The 23,225-nt window shown below is 38.4% G+C and overlaps 1 protein-coding gene across 4 annotated transcripts in view; it reads right to left on the bottom strand.

The window, feature by feature from the left end:
• Positions 1–23,225, bottom strand: part of MBOAT2 (membrane bound O-acyltransferase domain containing 2) — a 144,699-nt gene that overhangs the window by 46,011 nt on the left and 75,463 nt on the right. For all 4 annotated transcript variants that reach the window (XM_054474605.2, XM_054474568.2, XM_054474615.2 and 1 more), the window contains one exon: positions 3,912–4,007. In XM_054474605.2, the coding sequence (XP_054330580.1) occupies positions 3,912–4,007 (96 nt within the window). The remainder of the gene's footprint in view (positions 1–3,911; positions 4,008–23,225) is intronic.

The following is a 23,225-nucleotide window of genomic DNA, read 5'->3' as shown; positions in this document are numbered from 1 at the left end:
CTATACATTTCTTTTTACACATATTACTACATATTTCATGGTTTTTCTTGCTTTTGAAATAGGATCCTTTTTCTATCATATTTTCTAACTGATTACTGCTGACATGAAGAAAGCTATTTAGTTGTTTTATACTTCTCTTGTATCTATTTTCTGAGGCTAACATAGGACCGAACAACTTCAGTAGCTTTTCAACCTTTCTGTAAATAGAAACTTGTATTATGGTATAAGTTTATCTTTATTTAATCAACATTTTAAATGTATCTTAAACCTAACAATTTACACACACACACACACAGTTTCTCCATACTCTTGCGCAAGTAAAACTGTCCCATACAAGAGAGATTTCACGTTGATTCCTCAGCAAGAGTCTGGGCTTTGCTTCTTGCACTTTCTAGCATCAGAGCAATGGACCAGTTCAGCACAAAGGGTGAGTCACTATCCAATCCACCTTATTAGCCATCTAACATTCTGAATAGCTATGATATTCACTCTAATTAAAATCAAGTCAGGATCTTTTCTGCTCATGTATTATAACACATTCAAGGGTTCCCTGTGCCTGAATACTTCATCAAGGGGAGAGTCTGTCTCTAGGTGGCTTTTTTCTCTCTTGTGCCCATTAAAAAACAAAACAAACAAAAAAAAAAAAACACAAAAAAACAAGAGCCTTCGAGTTCATTCTGCCACAGTGGTCTCCTTCGCTAATTCGACTATCTAATCTTTATCAGTTCACTGATAATGGTCAAAAGTTTTCTCCTATACTATGCAGCCATAAAAAAGGATGAGTTCATGTCCTTTGGGACATGGATGAAGCTGGAAACCATCACTCAGCAAACTATCAAGGACGGAAAACCAAACACCGCATGTTCTTATTCACAGGTAGGAAGTGAACAATGAGAACACTTGGACACGGAGGGGAACATCACACACCGGGGCCTGTCGTGGGGTGGGGGGACAGGGGAGGGATAGCATTAGGAGAAATACCTAATGTAAATGACGAGTTAATGGGTGCAGCAAGCCAACATGGCACATGTATACATATGTAACAAACCTGCACATTGTGCACATGTACCCTAGAACTTAAAGTATAATAATAATAAAACAGTTTCCTCCTAATGGATAAAAATTATTCTTTAAACTTGGAGATTTATAAACAGGTTTTCTATCTTAAAATGGCCAGGTTGTTTTTCTTCTACATATTTAAACATTTAAAACTGCATTTAAGTATTTAACTGGCATTTTATTTTTATTTATTTCATTTTTTGAGACAGGGTCTCACTCTGTCACCTGGGCTGGAGTGCAGTGGTGCAATCTCAGCTCACTGCAACCTCTGCCCCCAGGGCTCAAGCAACTCTTCCCACCTCAGCCTCCTGAGTAGCTGGGGCTACAGGTATGTGCCACCATGCCTATCTAATTTTTTGTATTTTTAGTAGAGGCAGGGTTTCACCATGTTGCCCAAACTCCTGAGCTCAGGTGATCCACCTGCCTTGGCCTCCCAAAGTGCTGGGATAACAGGCATGAGCCACCACACCCAGCCTTTTAAATGTCAGCAAAATACTTCTAAAGTCACGTCCTATACAGCTGTTTTTCAAACACGCACTATGCTCTTAATGTCAATTGTCCTATGATCTATGAGGCCACGTGACTCATGCCTGCTGACAGGATGCAGGCACAAGTGTTGCGCAGGCACACCCTCACTTTGCTCACACTCACCACCCTGCCCTCAACTTCACCTAGAGGATTCCAGAGCCTGAAGGAGGTGGAACCACAAGAAGGAAGGAGCCTGGTTCCCTAAATGACTGTGTGGAGCAGAGACTCCCTCCTCAATGAACTGCAATGTGAATGAGAAATAAACTCTTATTACGTTGAGCCACTGAAATAATGGTTACTGTTTTAAACGCAGTTAGCCTATCCCTAGATAATACAGAAATGTGAGGTAAAGGTCTTGAGACCGACAAGAATTTGGAATAGCTGACAAGGAAAATAAAAAGGGTAATGACCAAGATCAAACTGATGGAGGGGCTGTGAGAGCCCAATAAAGACTGAGTCACACAAATCCATACTAACACCAATCCACAAGGCTGTACAATAAATTCAATTCGGCTATGTAAATCACTTTTTAAATCGAATGGTTAAAAGAGCAACAAAATATTTTTTAATGAAATATTATACGGAATCCCAAAATACAAACTAGAGAAATACAGAGCAGATGTGGCTGAAGCAAGACTGGAGGACCTAGAACCTCATCTGCTGAGCTCCTCCGACACCTGCAGAAGCTGCCTGCAGAGTCCCAGGACTCTAAAGGTCAGCGTGAAAATTCATGATTTTACAGTATCGTTAACCTTAAGTTGCTAATGTTAATATTTGTTATCAACATTAAACTAAATTAATTAAAAGTATGCCTTTTGTTTCTATTTTCTACTACTAATAAATGCTTATTTCTCACTTATTATAATTCAAGTATTCAAAGCTCTTCATTTCTCTTCCAGATGGCACAGCTTTGCCCACATGGCTCCAGTTTCTCCATTTGTGTTGTCTGTTACTTTCCCCCATTTTTCTCACTGTATTTTCAACTTTCTTCTGTACTGAAGTATTATTCCCGACTCAATATATATTTAATGCCACTGTGTGCTAAGCACTAGGATGCATGATGAACAAGACCAATATAGGTGCAAATTCTCAGAATTAAATTTTCTAAGTGATTGCAATTCTTTTAAACTTATATAACTATTTCCCAATTTCATTACACTATGATGACAATGTGACCTGGGCTACTTCCTCAAGGTCACGAAGGTTTTCACAGTGGTCCTGTATCTACTGATCCTGCTCATGAGGTCATGTTTTCCAGGAATACCTACTATCCATAAACCAGATGGCCAATATCTGCTCTCCTTTTCTGCCCTTTCAAGTGTATTTCCCAATTCCACTCAGTAGCTTTGATTAACTAGTTTTTTAGTGCATTTAAATTGTTTTGTTTTGACCTGGGTTTTATTTGTTTTTGATGTAATTTCCTTTCATCTGAACCTATTTTTAAAATCTGTGTAGTAAAATATACTTTAATCTCATTAGGGAGAAAAAGGTATTTCCTCTTTCTCTTCTAAAACTCTCGTTTCATAGAAGTGATTTTTTTTCCCTGAACCTGAGCTCATACAACTTTGGTCCATTTCTATTGCTGAACAATTTTTTTTTCAGAGGTACCATGATTTTTCCAATACACTTATCCTTAAATTGGATTTACTGCTCATTACTTATGCTGTCCAGATGACTCAAGACTAGCCCAAAGCAGGCCTACTGTAACTTGTTCACTGGAGAAAGCAGTCAAGCTTGACATAAAAAAATATGTATATAAAGGTTTATCTTCAACTTCCCCATCTGGTACTAAAGTGTTAGCAGATGTCACTTTATAAAGATGGAGAGCAAGTTACTTCGTAAGAGCTTGTGCATTTATTTATTTCACAACAGACATATAATCAGTTTTGTTACAGGACAAAAAGACTCATTTAGCACCAGGAAGAAAATAAATCCCCTTTGAAGGAACAAACGCCAGAAGTTATTTCCACTACTCAACTGAATACTGGTGTTGAATGGAGAACACTGCAAAGAGGTGAAATGCATAGAAGTAAAACGCATCCTTGAGCGCCTTCTCTAGGAAACTCAGACTGACCTAGCCCAAGGACCTAAGAACCAAAGGAAGTCCCATTAGGCAGGAAGAAGCAGAACAAGGCTCTTACTGACTTAGATAGTACTAAAAAGACTACTTACAAGAGAGAAATTCTGAATTTAGAAAGAAATTTTCAACTAAAATGTTTAATAATAGCTTTTCACTTGAACTACTAAATGCAAATATATTTTGTCCTTTAACCATCTTGTTGGAATGGATAAAACAGGCTACTGAATCAAAGTTTTCATCTTACCCTGAAAAATCAGCAGAATATTGTCCATAGTCAAAGATATAGACTCGAGTAACTTGGCACACTGTGAGGTATCCCAGAGCAAACACAAAGCAGTAACTGCAAAACAAAAATAAGCTACATTAATGAAAATAAAAGACTCATTTTGTTAAAGAGTACATTTTAAAGTAATTTATTAGCTAAATGATATGGTTCAGAAATTAAATATTACTAGATCTACTCTACAAACAGCCTTCTTCAATAAATTATGAAAACTCTTTTCTAGTATCCACTTCAGTTTACTTGACTATCACCTTCAATGGTAAATTCATTTTATTCATTTCCTTCTGAGAGACATACACACACCACTTTACATATTTGAAAGTCATGATCACAAGCACAAACATGTGGTTAGTATGTGTTCCATTTATTCCTCCTTTCTAGGACACAAAAGTTAGCACAAAAATATTTGGCTAAGGCATACATTAAACAAATTCTTAATAGAATTTTGAAAAAAACTTGTCCTCGATAGTCTAAAAGCACACCTTCTTAGTATGAGTCGGGTGGCATTTACACACATTTCACAGCCATGAACACTTACTGATTTCTACAAACTTAAGATGCTTGGAATATAGTTACAATTAAAAACATAGCATGGGAAAAAGAACTTATATCAACAGGAGAGAACAGAAACCCAGAAACAGACTCCAAAATATTTAACATTGAATAAGATGAAGGCTGCAATGCAAATTATCAGGGAATGGATGAGTTGTCATCTAATTGGTTCACAATCTGGGTGGGGAAAAGCAAGCTATGCCTTCATCTCACACCAAAACAATTCTATGTGGATTAATGAATTATATGTAAAATATACAAGTACAACAAATAGGAACTGTGACTAAATATTCAAATGTTCTGAAATTGGGGAAGGACTTTCTAAGCATATATGATATAGAAGAAATCAAGGGAGAAAAAAATCTTTAACTAAAAAAAAATTTGACCAAATAAAAATCTTTGTCATGTAGGCAGTTCAGGTGGTTTTATGAAAGTTCTTTCAAACTTGACAAATAGTTAATTATAATCTTTTGTATTATTCCTGAGCAAAGAACAGGGAAGGAAAGCTTCCTAATTCAAATGTTTAACAAAGTTAATATATTCATGATTGGTGTATCTGACAAAAATAGCACATATGGATACCCATACACAAAGCGTTGAGAAATCAAATTTAAAATAATTTCTAAAAATCATGTGGCAGACTGCACTTTCCAAAGATGCCCAAAACAGTGTCTCCCATTTCATACACTCTTCTGCAGCCTGTCCTGCTCCCCATCAAGAGGAGGAGTCTACGTCTCTGCCCACCTCTAACTGCCCACTTCTGTGGGCTGGCCTTCTAACTGCACAGACCAGCGGATTACAGAAGCAACATTTTGCTAGTTCTAGGTGTGAACCATAATTAATCTGGGAGTTCCTACTTTTTGCCTTTTAGAAGTTGGTTGCTGGGAGAAGTATGACTATCCTGAGACCACTGCATGTAGAGATTCTGGAGGATGAGAGACGATCCAGAGAAAGAGAGAGAGGGAGAGAAAGAACAAGAGAGAAAAGGTGGGATAAAGGAAGGGTTGGGGATTGGGTTGGGTCTAGGTCCTAATCAAGGAACTGATCACACACATCTAGGGGACAAGGAAGGAAGGAAAGAGGGGTGAAGGGGAGCGGAGCGGCGTGGAGATGGAGAGTGAGGCACTAAGGAGCACCACGTGGTTAGACATGTGAGTGAGGAAGCTGATTCCACATGAAAAAGAGATGATGCTATCCAGTTGAACCCTTCCTGAACTGCTTATCCACAGTCATAAGTAACCTAATACAGAGTATCAATTTGTTTTAAGCCACTACGTTTTGATGTAATGACATAATCAAAACAGAAACTGGTAACTGAAAATGGGGTGCTACTGTAACCAAACACCTTTATGGAATATGTCAGATAAGAAGCCCTTTCTAAGAATCCTAAGGGCATGCCTCTTAGACATTCTCTGATAGATAAAAAAAGTAAAGTTTTTAAGAACCTCAAGGGTGTTGTCACACAGCACCCCAACTCTCAAAGTAGAAAGGAGGCTGTCTAAAAGAGATCTGTGGGTGTAGTTTCTGTCTAATGTAGAGGATTACAATTAGATACACAGGAAGCCCACATAGTTTTCTAATGGGCTTGTAAAAGATTAGACTGAAAAGGAGAGACAGTTCAAAATTAAAAGAGATGTTTAGGACCCCAAATTTTACCCATAGGAAGCAGTCTAGGAAAGCTATTCAAATGCAAAACCTGGCCATTTCTTATGAAAAAGGACGACTAGTTCAGGGTGTGGAGTCAAGAGCTCAGAGGATGAAGCCAAAAACCACACAGATGCACTCGAGGGACTCGGTCTGGGCCCTAAGTCAAGGAACTGATCACACATATCTGTCTAGATTTCACAGTCACCATGGACTAGGGACTGAGAAGCGCCTTACAGTCCAATCGTTTTCATTAACAATAATGTCTCCTACAGTTGTCCTATTGCTGATCATCATTGGATACTAGGTGTGTGGGGGGCAAAACACTTGTCCGTTAGTCCACTGGTCCTCAAATAAAAAAGAACTGTACTTGAGGACCCACTCCAACAAGCCTCATCCAAACCTGACTTGGATGACAAGATCAAGAACTTGAGCTTGATGCCCTAATGAGATGAGACTTTGGGGATCCTGGGAGGAAAGTGGGTAAACTTTCATGTAGGATTCATGTGAACTGTGGGGGCCAGAGGGCTGGCTGTTTTTCAAGACTGCTGCCATCAATAACATCTCTCCCTGTTGCACATGTCTAAGTCTTTACATCAAGAGCTGAAAGAAAATTCTTGCTATGGTTTGGATGTTTGTCTCCTCTAAAACTTTATGTAGAAATCTAATCTCTAATGCTGGAGGTGGGGCCTAATGGGAGGTGTTTGGGTCATGGGGGCAGATCCCTCATGAATAGATGAATGCCTTCCCTGGGGGATGAGAAGGTGAGTGAGTTCTCACTTTATTTATTCCCTTGAGAGCTGGTTGTTAAAAGGAGCCTGGCACCTCCCTGCTCTTTCCTCCTCTCTGGCCACATGGTCTCTGCACACACTGGCTCCCCTTTACCTTCTGCCACATGTAGAAGCAGCCTGAGGCCCTCGCCAGGGGCAGATGCTCAATGTTGAACTTTCTAACCATCAGAACTGCAAGCCAAATAAACCTTTTCTCTATAAATTACCCAGCCTCAGGTATTCCTTTATAGAAACATTAAATTAAGACACTTTCCCGTCCCACCCCCTTGAATCTATGCTAGACTTAATAACTTATTTTTACCAATAGAATACAGTGCAAATCATAAACAGAATTAAAAGCAAAAATCACATGATATCTCAACAGATGCAGAAAAAAGATTTGACAAATATCCTGCATCCCTTTATGATTAAAACCCTCAGCAAAACTGGTATACAAGGGACATACCTTAATGTAATAAAAGCCACCTATGACAAACCCACAGCCAACATAATACTGAATGGGGAAAAGTTGAAAGCATTCTCGCTGAGAACAGGAACAAGACAAGGATGCCTACTCTCTGCACTCATCTTCAACACAGTACTGGAAGTCCCAGCCAAAGCAATAAGAAAGACAGAAAGACAGACAGACATAGAGAAAGACAGAAAGAAAGAAAGACAGAAACAAAGAAGGAAAGAAAGAAAGGCAGGCAGACAGAAAGAAAAGGCATCCACACCAGTAAAAAGGAAGTCAAACTGTCCCTGTTTGCTGACAATATGATCGTTTACCTTGAAAACCCTAAGGACTCCTCCAGAAAGCTCCTATAACTTATTGATAAAAGAATTCAGCAAAGTTTTCTGGATACAAGATTAATGTACACAAATCCGTAGCTCTTCTATACACCAACAGCAACAAAGTGGAGAATCAAATCAGTAATTCAACCCCTTTTACAATAGCTGCAAAAAAATAAAATACTTAGGAATATACCTAACCAAGGAGTCAAAAGACCGCTACAAGGAAAACTACAAAACACTGCTGAAGGAAATCATAAACGACACAAACAAATGGAAACACAGCCTATGTTCATGGATGGGTAGAATCAGTATTATGGAAATGACCATACTCCAAAAGCAATTTACAAATTCAATGCAATCCCCATCAAAATACCACCATCATTCTTCACGGAGTTAGAAAAAGCAGTTCTAAAATTCACATGGAACCAAAAAACAGCCCGCATAGCCAAAGCAAGACTAAGCAAAAAGGACAAATCTGGAAGCATCACACTACCTGATCTCAAATTATACTATAAGGCCATAGTCACAAAAACAGCATGGTACTGGCATAAAAACAGGCACACAGACCAATGGAACAGAATAAAGAACCCATAAATAAACCCAAATACTTACAGCCAACTGATCTTCAACAAAGCAAACAAAAACGTAAAATGAGGAAAGGACACCCTTTTCAACAAATGGATAACTGGCTAGCCACATGTAGGAGAATGAAACTGGATCCTCATCTCTCACCTTATACAAAAATCAACTCAAGATGGATTAAGGACTTAAACCTAAGACCTGAAACTATAAAAATTCTAGAAGATAACATTGGAAAAACCCTTCTAGACTTTGGCTTAGGCAAGGATTTCATGACCAAGAACCCAAAAGCAAAGCAATAAAAACAAAGATAAATAGTTGGGAACTAATTAAACTGAAGAGCTTTTGCACGGCAAAAGGAACAGTCAACAGAGTAAACAGGCAACCCACAGAGCAGGAGAAAATCTTCACAACCTATATATCTAACAAAGGACTAATATCCAGAATCTACAATGAACTCAATCAGTAAGAAAAAAACAAACAATCCCATCAAAAAGTGGGCTAAGGACATGAATAGCCAATTCTCAAAAGAAGATATACACATGGCCAACAAACATATGAAAAAATGCCCAACATCACTAATGATCAGGGAAATGCAAATCAAAACCACAATGTGATACCACCTTACTCCTGCAAGAATGGTCATAATTTTAAAAACAGTAGATATTGGTGTGGATGCAGTGATCAGGGAACACTTCTACACTGCTGGTGGGAATGTAAACTAGTACAGTCGCTATGGAAAGCAGTGTGGAGATTCCTTAAAGAACTAAAAGTGGAACTACCATTTGATCCAGCAATCCCACTACTGGGTATCTACCCAGAGGAAAAAAAGTCATTATTTGAAAAAGATACTTGCACACGCATGTTTATAGCAGCACAATTCATGATTGCAAAATCGTGGAACCAACCCAAATGCCCATCAATCAACAAGTAGATAAAGAAACTGTGGTATATATATACGATGGAATACTACTCAGCCATAAAAAGGAATGAATTAACAGCATTTGCAGTGACCTGGATGAGACTGGAGACTATTACTCTAAGTAAAGTAACTCAGGAATGGAAAACAAAACATCATGTATTCTGATATGTGGGAGCTAAGCTATGAGGATGCAAAGGCATCAGAATGATACAATGGACTCTGGGGACTTGGGAGGAAGAACGGGAGGGGGGTGAGGGATAAAAGACTACAAATATGGTACGGTGTATACTGCTTGGGTGATAGGTGCACCATGATACAGTGTATCATGACTGTAGCCAGTACAGCATAAACAGAAAACAAACAAAAAAACAAAAACAATCTCATTAACATCAGCAAAAATATTAACCAACATTCATATTGGAAGTACATGCATTTGCCAATAATATTAGCAACTAGTTTACTAAATAGGACAGTAACCAAGCATTTATTTATAGTCATTTTTGTCAAATTACAGTTGAACTGCAGCCATAAGTTAGCTGTGAGAGTTCAGGAATTAAAAAAAAAATCAATGAAAGTGTTTTGTGAGAATCAACGAGCTATACAGAATTGAAAATAAAGGCTATTCTATTCTCATTATTATTTGTAAATTGTGCACTAAAAGTCTGTTAAATTTGTAAAATTTACAATAAACTCATGTATGCATATTTATGCATTTTTTTCCTAGAAAGCCAGTTAGTTGTTACTTACCAATATACCCCAACTAGCCACATGTAGTTACTGAGCTCTTGAAATGTGGCTAGCGCAAACTGAGATAAGCTGCAATTGTAAAATACACCCCAGATTTTGAAGACTAAGTATAAAAACAATAGTTGTTTTCATTGATTACACTTGAAATGGTATTATTTTGGCTATATTGAGTAAAATGAAATGTTATTACTAAAATGTTTTACTTAATGTGCCTTTTTTTTCAGTTTTTAAACTGTGACTACTGGAAATTTTTTTTTTTGTTTTTTTTTTTTGAGATGGAGTCTCGCTCTGTCGCCCAGGCTGGAGTGCAGTGGCGCAGTCTCGACTCACTGCAACCTCCACCTCCCAGGTTCAAGTGATTCTCCTGCCTCAGCCTCCCGAGTAGCTGAGACTACAGGTACCCGCCATCACACCCAGCTAATTTTTGTAATTTTAGTAGAGATAAGGTTTCACCATATTGGCCAGGCTGGTCTTGAACTCGTGACCTCAAGTGATCCACCGGCCTCAGCCTCCCAAAGTACTGGAATTACAAGCATGAGCCACCATGCCCAGCCAGAAAGTTTTATATTATATCTGTGGCTTGCATTGTATTTGTATCACACAGTGCTAGTTTTCCTGAAAAAAGGAAAACGGACACAGCTGGTGGGGCTTTTCACATTTTTGCCATTCTCTCTACCTAGAATATGGATCTGATGGCTGCTGTAGCAGCCATCTTGCACCCATGAGGTAATCAGCTAAGAGGCAGAACAAGGGAGGAAACCTGGTTCTTTAATGACATTGTTGAGCTGCTATATTGGCTTTGGACAATCTAACTTGAGAAAGAATTCTAGGTGGTCGGGGTTTTTTTGTTTTGTTTTGTTTTGTTTACTGTCTGTACTCCTCCAAAAGCACATCAAACTTTTGTTGCTATCTTGTCTTTTAAATTAGACTGCAGGGAAGGGTGTTGGAGAAAGCCTTTGATTTTTCAAGTTCACACATCAGCAGAGAAAGCAGACATATAAGCTACTATGTGCACAAATTATTTTAAGTGCCACAGTCCATTTATGAATTTCACTGAATGTCTTCAAATAGAATATACATGCAAATAAAATCCAGACCGACCTGGACTGGATTTAAATAACAGTCCCAATCACTTTTTATTATTCCTACCCGTGTGACCTTAGAAAGTGACTATCCTTCTGCATCCTGGTTCTCTCACTTCTAAAAGGTGGACGTTACTATTCCAGGGATCCTGGCTATGGTAACCCCATCACTGTCATCTCACCCTCCTTGCAACCGACTGGTTTATGGGAGGCAGAAAACTTAGGTCTGGTTGATGAAGCATGACACAGAGCTTTTGGCACGTCTATATGTGCAGGGTCCATCTTTAGCTTACAAGGAGCTAGCCTGAGGACAAAGTCAATATGCTGAGATGGCAAAATGAAAAACAGAACTTGGTGTTTTGATGCCCTCATCAACACTGAGCTGTTGAATTAATGAAAACGAGGTGCCTTGTCTCGTGACTTCCAGCTTCGAGAGGTAACCTTTCTCTGCTGTTTACACCATTCAGATACTACTATAAATTGGGATTTCTGCCCTTCACAGACAAAAGAATTCAGATATGATTATTACTAATATCAAAATAAAATCAACAGCTTCTGAAGAGTTCTAGAAGAGAACATTTTCTTATTCATTGCATAAGAACTGTTGAATTGCTGCCTCATTTCAAAAGGTGAAACCACAGCTAAAATATCTGTTCACTTACGTGTTAGATATAGAGTGGAAATTGCTCAGGGAAATTGCTAATTCCCATGCAGCAGCAACTATGGGAATTAATGAACTAGAACTGCTGAAGAGAACTAAAAACAAATTCCTCTCAAAAAAAGAAAACAGGTGATGTTACCAAAAGGTTCAAAATCCTGATGGGAATGAAAACAAAAACTAACAAATGAGTGTTTGTTTTAACACGATGAAATCAAATTAAACTGTTTACTCCAAGGTTCTCAGGCTTAGATGGCTTTGGTTGTAGCCCAACTGCACAAAAAGCTTGCACATCTGAATACTGACTTTTTTATCTCTATTCTGCCTTCCCCTCTGTTTATATTTTCCAAGACTGTTTACTATGTACCTTTTGTTTTATAGTGTTTTATGCACTTTTTGAGAAGTTAGAGGAATTACATTACCTGATTTCAAGACTAAGCATGAAGCTTCGGTAACCAAGACAGTATGACACTGGCCTAAGGTTAGACACATACTATCAATAAACAGAATAAAGAGTACAGAAGTAAAGCCATACATAGATGGTGAACTGCAATTCAAAAGGAAAAGTATTTGCAACAAATAGTGCTGGGACAAATGAATATACATATAGAAAAAATAAATTTCAACCCTTGTCTCTTAACATACACAAAAATTAACTCAATATGGATCACTGATCTAGGCATAAAAACTGGAACTGTAAAACTTCTAGGAGAAACTATTCATAAACCAAGGGCAGGCACAGGTTTCTCAGTAAAAAATAAAAATTTTTTTATTTTTTCAGATTGCATCTTTTCTCCATTTACATTCATTTTCAAGAAGAAATGGGCACAGTGTGCAGTGCCTCTAAACAATTACAACTAAACTAAAAAATTAAATTCCCTTCATCAAAATTTAAAAGTTCTGCTCTTCAAAAGTCATCACTAAGGAAATAAAAAGGCAAACATAGGTTGAAAAAAATTTTTCATAATTTATCTGACAAAGGACTTATATCTAAAACATAGAAATAATGAATTATAACAAAAATTAAACCCAACAGTCAACAGATACGAACAAAATGTCCCAAGATATACAATTAGTCAAACAGTACAGGAAAAAATGTTTGACATCATTAATCATCAGAGAAATCTAAATTAAAATCACAATGAAATATCACCATATCTGTCAGAATGAGCACCATGGAAAAGGCTGAGAACACCAACTGCTGGCGGGAACAGAAAGGAACTGGCGCTCGCATACACTGCCAGCGGGAGTGTAGAATGCTACAATCACTTTGGGAAGTTTGGCAATTTCTTACTGGATTAAAATATTTTTATCCAATGCCCCAGCAATTCCTCTCCTAGGTATTCACACAAGAGAAATGAAAATATGTATCAACAAAAAGACTTGAAGAATGTTTCAGAAGTTTTACTCCTAACGGCCCATTTTTGAATTTTTAAACAACTCAAATGTCCATTAATAGGTGAAAGGATACATAAATTGAGATATATTCATACAATGGAATAAAAATGAACAAACTGTGAAACACAACAACAGGGATGAGTTTTTTAAACATTAAGCTGAGTAAAAAATGCCAGACACAAAAGATTACATAACGTATGATTCCGTTGCTATGAAATTCTAGAGCAGGCTAAATTGATCTATGGTGACAGAAACCAGATCATTGGTTGCAGGAGACAGGATGGACTGATTGCAAAGGATCACGAAGGAACTTTTTGGGACAAGTGAAATGTGCTCTATCTAGATTTAGGGTGGAAGTCACACCATTCTATACATTTGTCCAAGCTCATGGAACAGGCAGCTTTATTTTATTTTAGATAAGTTGTATTTAAATAAAATTGATTAAGAAATTATTTGGAAACAAACAATCTTTACACAAGCCCTTTGCAGATTCCTTCTTATCCTGGGGTCCCAGGGTTCAGATTGCATCTTTTCTCCATTTACATTCATTTTCAAGAGGAAACGGGCACAGTGTGCAGTGCCTCTAAACAATTACAATAGTAACATCAAAGATCACTGATCTCAGATCACCATAACAGAGATAATAAAGTCTGAAGTGTTGACAGAATTATCAAACGTAACACAGAGACACAAAGCGAACACATGTTGCTGGAAACCAGCACTGAAGGATTTGCTGGGTGCAGGGATGCCACAACCTTTCTGTTTGTTTAACAAAAAGAAAAAAAGCAGTATCTATGGTGCAATAAATAAATGGAGTGCAATAAAATAAAATGGAGTGCAACAGAACAGGTGTGCCCATATTTGTTTAACCTGAATTATAGTTCCTACCAGAAAGGCAGAAGGAATACTGAATTAAGGAGCTGTTACTGCTCCAGGCCTAAAAGGCTTGCAAGCCTTACTCAAATAGGCTTTTTATTAAACAGCTTTATTGAGGTATAATTCACACACCATGAAATTTACTTATTGCAAGTGTATATAATTCAACAATTTTTAGTAAATGTGTAGAGTTGTGTGACCATCACTGCAAGACCACTGCCCCAAGAGTTCCTTTGTGGTTACTTGCAGTAATCCCTAATTGTACCCTCAACCCTAGGCAACCACTGATCATTTTCTGTCTCTAGATCTGTCTTTTCTGGGACTCTCATGTAAATAAAATAATACAATATGTAGTCTTTTGTATCTGGCTTCTTCCACTTAGCGTGCTCTTGAGATTCATCCGTGTTGCAACATATATGTTCCTTTGTAAACTGCTGAATAGTATTCCATTGCATGGACATGCCACATTTCGTTTATCCTTCATCAGCCAGTGAATATTTGGGCTGTTTGAAGCTTTTATCTATTATGAACAATGCTACTCTATATGGACATATGTTTTTACCCTGGGTAGAAACCTAACAACAGAATTTTCAGGGCATATGGTAAGTTAATGTTTAACTTTCAACCAAAATGTTTTCCAAAGTGACTACAATTTTTATGTTCCTGTAAGCAATCTATGAAGATTCTAGTTTCTTCATATCCTCACTAATGCTGGGTATTGTCAGTCTTTTAAATTACATCCATTCTAGTGGATATATAGTGGTTATTATATATCATAGTTTTAATTTCATTGTAGTTTTAATTTGCAATTCGCTAATGGCTAGTGATCTTGAGCATCTTTTAATTTGCATATTGGCCATGAAATGTCTAACCAGCAATTCTGTCCATCTTTAAATTGGGTTGTCTTCTTAGCATTGATTGCACGAGTTCTGTACATCTTCTGGATCCAAGTCCTGTATTAGACACATGTTTTGCAAGTATTTTTCTCCTGTGGCTTATCTCTTCATTTCCTTAAAGGTGTCTTTTGAATAGTAAAAGTTTTAAATTCTGAAATACGAGTATTCAATTTTTTTATTTTATTATGATTTATTTTTAAATTTTTGAGACAGGTTCTCGCTGTTTCCCAGGCTGGAGCACAGTGGTACAATCATAACTCAATGTACCTTGGACTCCTGGGTTCAAGTGATCTTCCTGCCTTAGCCTCCCAAGCAGCTAGGACTACAGGTGTGCGCCACCACATTGGGGTACTTTTCTACTTATAAACAACTTTTTTTAAAAGATGGTGTCTCACTATGTTGCCCAGGCTGGTCTCAAACTCCTGGCCTCAAGCAATCCTCTTCCCTCGGCCTCCCAAAGTGCTGGGGTTACAGGCGTGTGCTACCACACCCAGACAATTTTTTTCTTTATGGGCAATTCCTTGGTTGTCATATCTAAGAAGTCTTTGCCCAATCAAAAGTCACAGACAATTTCTCCTATGTTGTCTTCTGAAGTTTTACAGGTTTAGCAGCTACATTGAGGGCTAAGATGCATTTTGAGTTGATTTTTATGTATGATGTGAGGTAAGGGTCAGGTTCATTTCTGTGCATATAGAAACCTGACTATCCCAGCACTGTGTATTGAAAAAACTATCCTTTCCCAACTGCCTTGGTACTTTTGTCAAAAATCAACTGACCATAAAGGTTTATTTCTGAACTCTCAATTTTGTTGCAATGATTTATATGTCTATCCTTATGCCAAAAGCACAGTGTCATGATCACAGTAGCATGAGTTTTGAAATTCAGGTGTGTAAATCTTCAAACTCTGTTATTCTTTTTCAAAATCATCTTGGTTATTTAACGTCCTTAGTATTTCCATATAACTTTTAGGAAAAGCTTATCAATTTCTACCAAAAAAAAAAAAAACTGCCAGTGTTTCTGTTAGGACTTGCATTAAATCTATAGATGAATTTGTGAAGAAATGCCATCTTAACAATGTAAAGTCTTCCAACTCGTAAATATAAAATACTTCTCCATTTAATCTTCTTTCTCTCAGGAATGTTTTATAGTTTTCAAGTGCAACTGCAATTCTTTTATTAGATTTATTCCTGAGTATTTTATTATTTTTGATGCTGCTGTGAATGGAATTGTTTTTATACCTGCATTTCTGGATTCTCAATTTGTGGTATATAGAAATATAACTGATTTTGTACACTGGTCTTATAAACTGCAACCTTGCCAGCCTCATTTATTAGTCCTGAGTCTTTTTCTGTGGCTATTCCAACACTCATCTGGTTTCTGTTTGCATGGCTTACATCTTTTCCACTCTTTTACCTTCAGCCTATTCATGTCTTTAATGTGTTTTACTTGTAGACAACATATAGATTTTTTTTTAATCCAGTCTGACAACTTCTGACTTTTGATTGGCATTTACTGTAAGTATTTATATGGTTAAATTTAACCTGCCATTTTGCTATTTGTTTTAGCTATGTCTCAGGCCTTTTTTGTTCCTCCTTTAGTGCCTTCTTTTGTATTAAACGAATATTCGGTAGTGAACTATTTTAATCCCTCTGTTGATTCTTTCAATGTATACTTTTTAGTTATTTAGTGACTGCTCTAGGAATTACCATGTGTCTCATTTCATCACAATCTATTTCAGATTAATACTGACTTAATTCTGATAAAATTTGGCCAGCTTGCTCCAATTCAGCTTCATTTTCTCTGTCATCCTTTGAGCTATCACTATCATATATATGGCATCTACATATTTTACAATACCAATAATACAGTATTATAATTGTTGCTTTAAACACTCTTAGGTCTTTTAAAAATTAGGAAGAGAGACATGTATATAGACTTCCATATTTACCCACCTATTTACCATTTCTGGAGCTTCTCATTCCTTCCTACAGACTTCCTTTCGACCTTAAGGACTTCCTTTGGAATTTCTTATAAAGCAAGTCTTTGTTTATCTGGGAATGTCTTTACTAAACCTTCATTCTTGAAGGACAATTTTGCTGGATCTAGAACTTGTAGTTGAAAATTTTTCCTTCAGCATTTTGAATATGTCATTCTATTTCCTTCTGGCCTCCACTGTTCTGATAAGAATTTTATCATTGCTCTCTCCATAATGAGTTGTTTTTCTCTCACTGCTTTCAAGATGTTCTCCTCGTCTTTGTCTTTCAGCAGTAGGACTTAGTGAAGATCTGTTTGTGTTTACCCTACTTGAGGTCTGTTGAGCTTCTTGGATCCACAGATTAATGTTTTACATCAAATTTGGGATATCAATGGCCATCATTTCCTCAAATGCTTTTTCTGTCCCTTTCTCTCCCCCCTCTCTTTTGGAACTCGTGTTAAACATTGTTGATGCATGGGATATTATCCCATAGGTTTCTGAAGCTCTGTTTATTTTTCTTCAATATTTTTTATACCTTTTTTCTTCAGATTGGCTAATATCTTTGATATACCCTTAAGTTCACTGATGCTTTGGCCACTGCATATCACTATGTAGCACTTATTGTGAATTTTTCATTTCGGTTACTTTTCAGCTCTAGGGCTTTCATTTGTTTCTTTTTCAAAGCTTCAATTTCTTTACTTATATTCCCTATTTGTTAAATCATGATCCTCCTTATCTTAATTCTTTAAATGTATTTATAATAGTTGTTTTGTCTGGTAAACCCAACATCTGGGTCCGTTTAGAGACAGTTTCAATTGACTGCTTTTTTCCTCGTTTCTCATAATTTTTTAAACTGGACATGTTAGATAATATATGACAGTAACTCTGGATTTTAATCATCTTTTTCTTGAGCACTGCTGTGCTGTTTTTGTTTCTTAGCCTGAAGTTAATCCGCTGAATCTTTCTCACTCATGGTGAGAGCTGATGCAGCACCTGATGTCTCTACTCAGTTTTTTAAAGCCTCAGTGTTGTTTTTTAGCCTCACTCTAGAGGTTGTCCCCGTGTCTGCATATCTGAGTGGTCAGTCAATTATTAGTCGGAGCTTATGCGCAAACACCTGAAGCTAGTAAGAGAGCTATTCAAAGTTCCATCCTTTTTCCAGTCAGCCCCAGCTCTTACTTTCCCCCAGGTCCTCTCAGGCCTCCTCTGTGCTGAGATGCAGCCTCCATCAGCCAGGGGTGTGTGGAGATCTTATCAAGTCCCTTGATGGCTCTCTCACTTCCAAGATCTCCCTGTTAAACGATGGACCACATCCTTAGGCTAGGAGAGCTGGAGGCATTCTCTGTTAGCTACTGCATGGGGTTCTCTGTCTTTCACTCCAAATCAAGTCAGCTGGTTTTCACGGCCAGCCTTGTCCTTGAAACCGCCTTTGCAAAAATTATAGTGGTAAGGGAGATCTGACATAACTGACTCAAGCTTGCTTCTATCAGGCTAAATTGCTTTTGCTCATTCTTGTGCAGGGGTTATAATAGTCCTTTCTTGAACTGATCCTGCCCTTGTTCAAAAGTTGAAACCATATTTGTAAAGACTAACGAAAGGTCACAAGGTTAGACTTATGATAGGGACATCTTTGCTAAAGAATAGGCACACCTAAACCATGACCTGCCATTGCTTAGCTTGCTTTTCTCTAAATTGCTTACTGTTTCAATGTCATGTAACCAGGGGTTGCAAGATTTATAACTTTCTCAACTACTCCTACAGAAAACATTACTATTGTGAAACCTAAAGAACTGGTCTTTGAGATATTTTTCAGAGTAGCACTTTGGCAGATCAGGAGACACCACCTGAGACCTCCTCCCAGGAACTGACTCAGCTATGCAAAAACAGTTTTAGACACCCCTATGATTTCATCCCTAGTCAATCATTACCGTTCTCCAGGCCCCTGCCAACCGAAGCACCCTTAATTTGAATTCTCAGAGAGGCAGATTTGTGACATACCTCCTCTGTCTCTCTGCTTGGCTGTTCCTGCAATTATTAAACTCTTTCTTTGCTACAATACCTGCTGTTCTCAGTACACTGGTTTTTCTGGGCAGTAGTCAAGAAGAACCCATTGGGCTGACACCCTGGTAGCACTACTTTGCCAAGGGATGGGAAACAGGATAACTCCAGGCAAGAATACCATCAATTCCCACTGTTTTTTTATCTAAAAGTCAGCAGTTTTTTATGAATTAATGTTTCTTAAATTGTTGCTTGCTTTTGGTCAATTTCCAGAGCCCAAAAGTGTTTCTGACAAGTTCAACCAGTTTTACAGCCGTTTCAGGGGGAAGAACATTCATTGACCCCTTCACTATTCAAAAGCTGGCAGGTGCATCAATTAAAACGGGTTTTTTTTGTAGATTAGCAAGGAAACATTATTTCTGTGGGAGGTAAACTAGGGTTCCGACATAGATCCAGAAAACCAGAAACATCTATGCTTAGTAAAGTGCTGGTAGTAAGAACAGACAGCGAACCGTCACTAGGAAGAGTAAACTGATTCTTTAAATGAGAAATCGTCTCTATATTTGCTACTTGAATAGAAGAATTTTTTTAAACCACCTGCTTTATCAGCACAAGACAGCCATGCCATCTTCACACAATACTCAGAGGTCCCTCCTTTTCTTCCCACTCACTCTAGAACACTTGGGGTCCTCTGTAGGGCAAATTCACCATTCCTCTAGGATCCCATTTCACTGATTAATAGCCTCACTAGGCTTTTCCTTGAATACAGAGACACCAGATTCTGGTGTCTGGTGACCAGAACACCCACTTCCTTCCTTCCTAGAGACCTGCACACAATCTTATGATCCTCAATAAAAACTCTGCTGTTCTACGAAGTGTGGGCTTGCTTCGTGATCTGCCCTGTCTCTCCTGACCAGGTGTTCTCTTAGTTGGAACAAAGGGATCTCAATGAGTTACAGATGAAATAAAAATCGTGAGGGATTCTGTTTGTTCTTTTACAAAGCCCCATTCATAACAAAGAGGAAAGGAGCTTCGATGTATTCACTATGCCAGACACAAATAATGACACTGATACATGAAGTCACTCGATTCTTTCCTGTTCTCACTTTGTTTACAGATGACAAAAATGAACCAAACCCCCACCCAGCTATTGTTCAGCTGCTTTTTTTTTTAACAAAATCCAACTTTTGTTCCCACACCTGACTCAGTAAGATAATGAAGTCACTTAATTGTTCTTCACTAAGAAAATTTCAAAGTTAGCTAAAATATACAAATAAATTGGTTTTTGGCTGTTGGTATTAAACAAGATTATTTTATCTTTCAAAATACAAGGAATAATATTGTAGTTTACATGAAGATTTAAGACCTTCAACATATCACCTGATTAACAGTCCCTAATTCAAGCTCTCCTAGTATCTCAATAAGTACACATAAAAAAAATTTAAAGCTTTTTAATAACATCAAAAACTACCAATGTAATAGCAGAAACGTGGAGCAACTGAGAAAGACGATCATCCACAAAAACACATCCAGATTTCAGCCTATTCTAGTAACTAATAAAACCAAGACTTTGAAAAAAAATGTTTGGAAAAGACTTCATATCACCCCTCTCACACCCCAACGCCAAGATCTTGGTTTTTACACCAAGATTAGAACCTATCACTGACTGTTCCTCAGGGGCCATATTTTAATAAAGGGTGCTACTGTCCAGATCTCCCCACCTGCCCACACACAAGATTGCTCATCATTCTTCTATTCGACTTTGGGAGAAAAAATCTTTAGGTGGAAAGTAGGAAAAGAAAAAAAGTAATTCAAATAATTCTGAAAACCACTAAAAGCAAGGGCAACAAGACTATGTGGGTTACAGTTCTTTACATCCCATATTTTGGTTCATAACACAACTGAACCAGTAAGTGGGAAAAGTATGAAGACACCACCATGGCTGAGCAAAAGATGAGCTGTCATAGCCTCTTAGAAATGAGGCCCTAGAAGAAAAGGTACACTCTCCAGTCTGCTCTTTGGTTGCAGATAGGAGAAAATGGTAAGCATGTGAGCAGAGTCTGTTATCAGTTCTGTTAGAATATACATGTTAATCATCTAAAATTGTCTGGCAGGGTTCTGAAGACACAATATTGAATGAGACTCACAGTCCCCATCCTGAGTTTGAAGTCCAGTACAGGAGGCAAAGGCAAATGTGTACTGGCTCATTCACACGTGGCCACTCCACTGAATATGATGCATGTGTGTTTTCACATTTTAACAACTCTGAAATCAAGAATCCTCTTCACAATTGATGGCATGTAAGCCTTTTTAGTAGTACATAAAATAACGGTACACCTTACCATCAATGACATCTCACATTTAATGAAATACAGTATTTCATTTAATCTTCACTACAATCTTACGAACTAAGTGTTATTACTCCAGTTTACAAAAGAGAAGCATAGAGAGAGTAAGTAACTTGGATAATGTGACAAAGCTACTGGGCAGGAGAGCAAGGATGAGAAGGCAGTGTGGCTCTGAAGTCTGGATCTTAGCAACAGGTTTCTTTTGTTTTTTTTTGTTTGTTTGTTTTGTTTTGTCTGATTTGAGACAGAGTCTCACTCTGTTGCCCAGGCTGGAGTACAGTGGTGTGATCATGGCTCACTGAAGCCTTGACCTCCTGGGCTCAAGCGATTCCCCTACCTCAGCCTTCTGCATAGCTAGGACTACAGGCACACAGCACCACAAACTGACCACTTGCAGTGTTAAACCACCTGAATACAAGTATAAGTAATACAGTGCAGTATCTGAAGTATACAAGATGTACAAGGTAAAGTACAACTCTAGGTAGAAAACTCAACATAGAGTACAAGGCTGATTTATTTTATTAAGAAATGGGGGAAAAGGCCTCACCACAGAGGTCACAGGTCAACAAGGCTCTGAAAGACCAGCCAGAATTCATGTTGGGGGCAGGGGGCTCCCTGCAAATACAAAGGAATCAAGTGTCAAACAGTAGAGCGTGTGTGCACTACTACAAACGGTTCATTATGGCCAGGCCTGGCTCAGTCGAGGAGCGAGTGCTGTGAACTGAGAGTGGAAAGGAAGGCAGGGGCAGTCACAATGGGCACTGCAAAGCTGCCAAGCTAACAGAGTCTGAAGCAGAAAACAGGCATGGTCAGACAGATACTGTAAAAATCATCTGGGCAGCAAAGCACAGCACAGACCAGAGGCCAGAGGGACTGGCTGGCAGAGTAATGTGAGATGCAGGTACCAGATGGTAAACAGCAGAAATGGGTAGAGCTGAAGACCAACAGTAGATTTGACATGGGTTGGGGGGTAACAAGAGCTAAGGGTCACCACCACCCACTTAGTGCTTACTACATGCCCCGGGCTGCTCTAAACGCTTTACAAATGTCAAGTCCTCAAAACAACTCAATAGGAAACCAAAGCACAGACAGTTGTTAGTGATGGCTAGATGTGGAGGTGAGAAGGAAGAAGGGATGATTTATTCCAGCTACCTGGGCACCTTAGAGCGAGAAAGATGCCACAGAAAGCATAAGCGAGGAAGAGATCTGAGGCCAAGATGAGTGTGGTGTTAGGTATGCTGGGGTGGGCGCAGAAATGAGCAGGGCGAGACATGGGGCGGGAACATTCTCTGCCCAGGGACACCTGCAGACCATCAACCCCCATCTCCTTCTTCCAATGGTCATTTCTCTGCCTTCTTTTTCTTCCTTTCTGTTACTTCTTAAACACTTTACCCTATATCTTTAAGGATTATCTCCCAAGAATTATCTTCATTTTAAAACTTTTCATTATAAATTCATATTGTCTGCTAAGTGTGGGGACAGAGATAAAGTGAATGGATTTAATAAGGTAACTAAGATTTAGATTAATCTTTGAAAAGAATGGAATGGAAGCCGAAACCCATCAATTAAAACAATTTTCAAGAGAACTGAAGACTTAAGTGAAGTAAGAAATCATAACTGCAGTAGCTCCGTCGAGTTGCATTTCTCTCAAACACCAGGCAGCCCAAGTACAATAGAGAGCTGTGTCCAACCGAGGCTGGGAAAGTACCCAGTGGTGCATGGAGTGCCGTTGAGGCAAGGGAGATAAGGGTGCAGGCAGGAGGGGTAGAGCTGGTGTTCCAGGAAGGGCAGGGCAGGAAGGCACAGCCAGGAGAACTGGGGAAGGGGAAAGAGGAGGAGCATCACCTCTAGCACACTTCCTAGGCCCTCAACCTATCGAGTCTCTCTGTCACCTATCAGCATCAGGCAGACATCCAAATGTGGGTGGTCCTGTGGGAGTGAGACTGTGTGATCAGGCTGTTCTCATGCTGCTACAAAGAAATATCTCTGAGTAATTTACAAAGAAAAGAGGGTTAATTGGCTCACAGTTCTGCAGCCT

The sequence above is a fragment of the Pongo pygmaeus genome, chromosome 12 (genome assembly GCF_028885625.2).
Source record: "Pongo pygmaeus isolate AG05252 chromosome 12, NHGRI_mPonPyg2-v2.0_pri, whole genome shotgun sequence".
Lineage (NCBI taxonomy): Eukaryota > Metazoa > Chordata > Mammalia > Primates > Hominidae > Pongo > Pongo pygmaeus.
The sequence above is the reverse complement of the archived record's forward strand: the minus strand, read 5'-3'. Positions and strand labels throughout refer to the sequence as shown.